The sequence below is a fragment of the Sinocyclocheilus anshuiensis genome, unplaced genomic scaffold (genome assembly GCF_001515605.1).
Source record: "Sinocyclocheilus anshuiensis isolate Anshui unplaced genomic scaffold, SAMN03320099.WGS_v1.1 scaffold1266, whole genome shotgun sequence".
In the NCBI taxonomy this organism is placed as follows: domain Eukaryota; kingdom Metazoa; phylum Chordata; class Actinopteri; order Cypriniformes; family Cyprinidae; genus Sinocyclocheilus; species Sinocyclocheilus anshuiensis.
The window spans coordinates 12,679-19,335 of NW_015554164.1; the positions used below are offsets into that span (position 1 = coordinate 12,679).

At 38.2% G+C, this 6,657-nt stretch overlaps 1 protein-coding gene across 1 annotated transcript in view; it reads right to left on the minus strand.

Annotated features, from left to right (window-relative positions):
* Positions 1-210: 210 nt before the first annotated feature.
* LOC107670916 (metalloprotease TIKI1-like) overlaps positions 211-6,657 on the minus strand; it is a 26,651-nt gene continuing 20,204 nt past the window's right edge. The window contains exons 4-5 of the mRNA XM_016463736.1: positions 3,574-3,786; positions 211-488 (exon numbers count right to left, since the gene is read on the minus strand). Coding sequence (XP_016319222.1) covers positions 299-488; positions 3,574-3,786 — 403 coding nt within the window. The 3' untranslated portion in view covers positions 211-298. The remainder of the gene's footprint in view (positions 489-3,573; positions 3,787-6,657) is intronic.

The following is a 6,657-nucleotide window of genomic DNA, read 5'->3' on the forward strand; positions in this document are numbered from 1 at the left end:
CAAACTGAAGGAAGTGATTTGATTTCTAAGGTTTTATAAGCAGAAATCCACTGCTGTTTCGTGAGCGAGGCCAGTTGTAGTTAAGCTAGTTAGTAGCTGATTTAGTCACAAAAATATAATGACTCTTTATTTATATAATAAGTAAACAAACAAATGCTTTCTTCAAAACTAAACTACATCTATAAAACTTCTGATATTTACACGGAAGGGATTCTTCAAGAGCTGAAGAAGTGAAGTGTTCAGCATGAAGCAGGAGGAGGCTCAGAGTCTGGCCGTGCGGTTTAGGGTTCATCAGATCTTATAAAAGCAGCAGCAGGATCTGAACACACAGAGCTGTCGCAGTGAGGGCGGGGCTCCAGGAGGAGGAGGAGGAGGAGCCTGAGAACGTCCTGTGCTGATTGGCTCTGCCGTGCTTCTGTGGGAGTGTCTGGACTGTGATGTAACCGTTGATGATGCGGACGACAGGAGGCGGAGCCTCGGCCGTCACACTGCGAGAAACGAGAGAGAGATCATGAGAAACACGGCTTCATCATCATCATCATCATCATCATCTAGTGATTATCCTAATCCAATGTACAACATCTGACATTCAGTGAAAATTTTAAATGATGATATAATTATATTTCTACTCCAGCTTGTTGTGTAGTGCATATATTTATGAAAATGCTCTTTCTAGAGTTTTTTTTTCTTGCTGACTATTGAGCTTATGGCCACTGAATGTCTTTCCTGTGGTCAATGTGACGTTACGTGACATTATTGATCTCAAGCTGTTTTATTGACGTCTTTCCGCGGTTGAAACACTGATTGATTGATTTCAGTAAGTTGTTCTGTTTCTTCTGATGTTCGTTCATGTTTATTTTAAGTTCAAAGCCTTTATTGTCATATGCACATTTCCGTGACCAATGAACTTTGCTGCCGTAACTAGTAGTAAAGAGGAAGAGATGATCGCTTCTAGAGCTGTGCAATTAAGCGATACACTTTCGATTTCAATTTCGGCCTCCAACGATTATGAAAATGCAATAATCGAGATAAAACGATTATTGCGCCCCATTCCAGCGGTGCGCTTTCACTCCTCCATAAAAGCCCAATTTCACGCGCAAAACAGTAAAATCATGTAACGTGACTTTTGCAAAATGGGCCGTGCTTGATTAAAGTTTATTACATTTATTCATGTTTTAAAAGCGTGAAAATGTGTCAATGCGGTGCTTGGTGATTAATCATGTAAATCGCCGTCGGTTATGTAATATATGAATGTAAACAGTTGAGAAAGAAAAGACGTGTGTAACAGATCCGTGCAGCTCTTAAAGTGACAGCAGCCTAATATTCCTGCTGCCGACTGTGCTTAATATTAATCTAACAACAAAAGACAGAGAGAAAACACTCACTGCTCTCAACTGAAGGACTTTTTAGCTTTAATAAGAAACAAAGGAAGTGTAATTCTTGCAGTGAAGTTTTATTTTACATTCGATTATTCAATTTCTGTAGTAGGCTGTTAGCTGAATAGACTTGCATAAAAAACTTAAAGCCCTATTTGTTTTTCTATTGTATTTGTCCTTTGCTTTTTATTGTATTACTGACAGTTTAACTATTTTCAGTCATTTTTGAGGACTTTTTTACTAATATGATTACCCTGGTATTCTGCTGTGTTATTGAGATTTGTGAAATTTCATCTAAATATAAAATGTAGATGTCATATGAACCTTATTTACAGAAAATATACAGTATATCGCTTTCTCTAAATAAATCAATCATATAAAGTTTTATGTGGCCCAATAATCGTGATAAATAACCGTGATTACAATATTGACCAAAATAATCGTGATGATGTTTTTTTTAATCGAGCAGCCCTAATCCCTTCACTACAGCCATCCGTTCCCACACATTAAAAAGTGACAAAAACACATTTATTGATTGAATTTAGTGATAAAACTGCCAGAGTTTGAAAGCTGAGCTGGTTTCATATCAAAAGTAGCAAGGCATAAAGATTATCACAATTTATTGGATGGGAGGAGCTACAAATAATGTTTCATTAAGTTCGATTCTTGGGGTTTAAGAATAAATCTAAGTTGGTTCACATTCACTCCAGATCAAAAAGAGGACTGTGAGTCATAAGAAACAAAGGAAGTGTAATTCTTGCACTGAAGTTTTATTTTACATTCGATTATTTAATTTCTGTAGTAGGCTGTTAGCTGAATAGACTTGCATAAAAAACTTAAAGCCCTATTTGTTTTTCTATTGTATTTGTCCTTTGCTTTTTATTGTATTACTGACAGTTTAACTATTTTCAGTCATTTTTGAGGACTTTTTTACTAATATGATTACCCTGGTATTCTGCTGTGTTATTGAGATTTGTGAAATTTCATCTAAATATAAAATGTAGATGTCATATGAACCTTATTTACAGAAAATATACAGTATATCGCTTTCTCTAAATAAATCAATCATATAAAGTTTTATGTGGCCCAATAATCGTGATAAATAACCGTGATTACAATATTGACCAAAATAATCGTGATGATGTTTTTTTTAATCGAGCAGCCCTAATCCCTTCACTACAGCCATCCGTTCCCACACATTAAAAAGTGACAAAAACACATTTATTGATTTAATTTAGTGATAAAACTGCCAGAGTTTGAAAGCTGAGATGGTTTCATATCAAAAGTAGCAAGGCATAAAGATTATCACAATTTATTGGATGGGAGGAGCTACAAATAATGTTTCATTAAGTTCGATTCTTGGGGTTTAAGAATAAATCTAAGTTGGTTCACATTCACTCCAGATCAAAAAGAGGACTGTGAGTCTGTGGCTAAAACATCAGCCGAAGAAGAGCTTGACCTACACAGACTCTGGGTCACGTGTGGTTTGGCTCAAACGTGAGCGGCTGAAATCTGAGCGTTTATGAAATATGAAGAAGAAGGGAGGGAGGGTTTGGAGTCTGTCAGAGCTCATGAGACGGACGGGAAACACAAATAAAGAGTCTGAGGATTTCATTCACGTCCTCCATCTGTGTCGATGAAATCCAGACGAGCGGCTGAGGTGACGCGGTTTCTGTCGAGTTCTGGATCTCGTATTGAAGCGCGGCGCTCGTTTCCCTCCACGGGTTCAAATAAATGAAGTCTATATTGTTTGTTTTGACCGTCTGGGCCTGAACCGGGACCCGCTTGGCTTTCATAAACAGTTTATTAAAGAAATATTTTTTTAACTCAGAATAACGTGGGCGACTGTAAAAGTAAATACATGCAAATTTCCAGAACACGGTTCAGGCTCAGCAGAGAACATGTCATGTGGGATTTGACACGGGAACAAGCGTCAGTCTGTTCGAAACTACACAATGTGACACTGATCTGTGAAATATTGGTGTACATGAAATACAGCTCTCGTAGACGGAGGTTCTGCAGTCTTTTGGAAGCAGATGCTCCATTTCCAGCACAGATCACAGTCAGTCTGAGATTCTCCGTCGGGTCTGTGTGAGTTTGCATCAGCTCCACATTGCTCGTGATATAACCACTATATAGGCATATTTAAAACAAAGGTACTGAAGTGAGACGCTGAGCTGGTCGTGGTTGGTCTCACCTCTCCTCCATCCGCACCCAGAGGTCGTTGAACTGACGATGGCGCTGCTTCTTCTGCTTGTTGTGGCGCTTCTTCTTCAGCTTGTGCTCCACCTTCTCCAGGAGCTCCAGGAGCTGCGGGTTCGAGTCCTCGTCCTCCTGAAGATCTCGGCTCTCGTGGAGGAACGGCTTGAGTGGGGCGTCTGCATCCGTCAGCTCTCCAGACCTCCAGCCGCTGCCAGGGACACAAGAAACACTTTAATATGGACAAAAACCCACTGCCGAGACACAGAAGTTGAGCGTTTAGCTGCTCCATTTGTTCATATATCAGAAACACAGTCAGAGACGGTGGCGTCTCTTCACGAGGATGAACGTCTGGATACACTGGACATTCACATGCCTTTCATTGGCTTTTGGTTTTAAATAAATCCACTGAAATGTGATGGGCTGGTTAGTAAAGCAATAAAGAACTTTAAAAGGGACAGTTCACCAAAAAATGAAAACTCACCCTCAAGTCATTCCAAACCTGTATGAGTTTCTTCTTTTGAACACAAAGGAAGACATTTTAAAGAATGTTGGGAACCAAACAGTTTCTGGTCCCCATTGAATGAAAAATAAATAAATAAATGCAATGGAAGTCAATGGGGACCAGAAACGGTTTGGTTCCCAACATTCCTCAAAATATCATCTTATGAAGAAAGAAATTCATAGAGGTTTGGAGCGACTCGGAGGTCGAGTAAATGAAGACAGAATTGTCATTTTTGGGCGAACTGTCCCTTTAAAGGTCTAAATGAGGTTCTGATGCTTGATTAAGAGTGCAAGAATTCAGTTCAGAAGTACTTGAGTCAAAGTCTAATTTACAGTATATGTATAGCGCTTTCACAACACTTCACAACAATTGTTTCAAAGCAGAAAATCATGATGTTAATGTTTATATTATCTTCATGCCTTATAGTTGCATTTATCAGATTAGAGCTGGACAATAATACTGTAACATTTTGTGACAATTTAAACAATCAAGCAGCTGAGATTTGCTACAATATATATCGCTTTATTGCAATATATATATATATATATATATATATATATATATTCTGCTTTCACGTTAGTTTTAGTTACAGTTTTAGTCATTTTATTGTTTTTGGCATTTTTTAAATTCGTTTTTGTTGTTTTTATGTATAGTTTTTATTCATTTTTATTTTAGTTTTAGTTATTTTAATACATCATGCTGCCTTGGAAACTTTTTTTTCCAGTTAACATTTATTTTATTTAAAACTAAAAATGTATAAAACTATATAGGCATATTTGGGGAAAAAACAAACTAATAAAAATGACAAAACACAATGAAACCAGTTTAATGCAACTCAGTTTTCAAATTAAAAAAGAAAATGTATAAAAATAAAAACTTATAAAAAACAAGTTTACTTATTTTAATTCAAGCAACATTTCTCAATTTCATTTAGTAGTACTAAAACTACAAACGAATTAAACTAAATAATAAAATTAATAAAACGTAAACTAATAAAATTAATACAACATTATTAATAAAAATAATAATAAAAAACGTTATAAGATTATTAATAAAACTTATTTTCAGGAAACATTTGTCATTTTCATTTAGTTTAAGTTAGAAGTACTAAATAAACATGTATAATTATTAATTTTACTGGCTGATTTTTGTGTTTCTAACTGAAACTTCAAACTGAAGGACCGTATTATTTTCTAACACGCACTGAATGCAGATGATTCTGTTCAATCTGTACTGCTCTGTGCAAACAAGTCGTGATGTGTTTGCTGTGCTGATGGTGTGAACATGAGACCAACACTAAACCACCGACATGCTGTAAACCTGATCAAACCAGAACTAATGACTGGCTCGAACCCGCAGCTCTTCCTCTGGACAGGTTTGACGTTCACTGTGTTCAGATCAGACTGACTTATCTGAAGTTCAGTCGCTGAGAGACTCGGAGCTGAACTCGCGCCGTTCATATTTCTGCATATGTTCTGATGAAACCCATGAGCCCTTCACACAATGGCCCCATTGTGACAGCACCGGGACCCTCATTATGAGCTCTGTGTGTGTGTGAGTGAGTGTGAGTGAGTGAGTGATATAGAGTGAGAGTGTGTGAGTGTGAGATTGTGAGTGAGTGTGTGTTATAGAGTGTGAGTGTGTGAGTGAGAGAGTGTGTGTGTGTGAGTGAGTGAGTGTGAGTGTGTGTGTTATAGTGTGAGAGTGTGAGTGAGAGTGAGAGTTGAGAGTGAGTGTGAGTGTGTTATAGTGTGTGTGAGTGTGCGTGTGAGAGTGAGTGTTATAGTGTGTGTGCATGTGAGAGTGAGTGTTATAGTGTGAGTGTGTGTGTGTGTTTGTGTGTGAGTGAGTGAGTGAGTGTGAGAGTGAGTGTTATAGTGTGAGTGAATGAGTGAGTGTGTTATAGAGTGAGTGTGAGTGAGTGTGTGAGAGTGAGTGTTATAGTGTGAGTGTGTGTGTGTGTTTGTGTGTGAATGAGTGAGTGAGTGTGAGAGTGAGTGTTATAGTGTGAGTGTGAGTGAATGAGTGAGTGTGTGAGAGTGAGTGTTATAGTGTGAGTGTGTGTGTGAGTGAGTGTTATAGTGTGTGTGAGTGAGTGTGTGAGAGAGTGTGTTATTGTGTGAGTGAGTGAGTGAGTTATAGTGTGAGTGTGAGTGAATGAGTGAGTGTGTGTTAGAGTGAGTGTGAGTGAGTGTGTGAGAGAGTGTTATAGTGTGAGTGTGTGTGTGAGTGAGTGTTATAGTGTGTGTGAGTGAGTGTGTGAGAGAGTGTGTTATTGTGTGAGTGAGTGAGTGAGTGAGTGTGAGAGTGAGTTATAGTGTGAGTGTGTGTGTGAGTGAGTGTTATAGTGTGTGTGAGTGAGTGTGTGAGAGAGTGTGTTATTGTGTGAGTGAGTGAGTGAGTGAGTGTGAGAGTGAGTTATAGTGTGAGTGTGTGTGTGAGTGAGTGTTATAGTGTGTGTGAGTGAGTGTGTGAGAGAGTGTGTTATTGTGTGAGTGAGTGAGTGAGTGAGTGTGAGAGTGAGTTATAGTGTGAGTGTGTGTGTGAGTGAGTGTTATAGTGTGTGTGAGTGAGTGT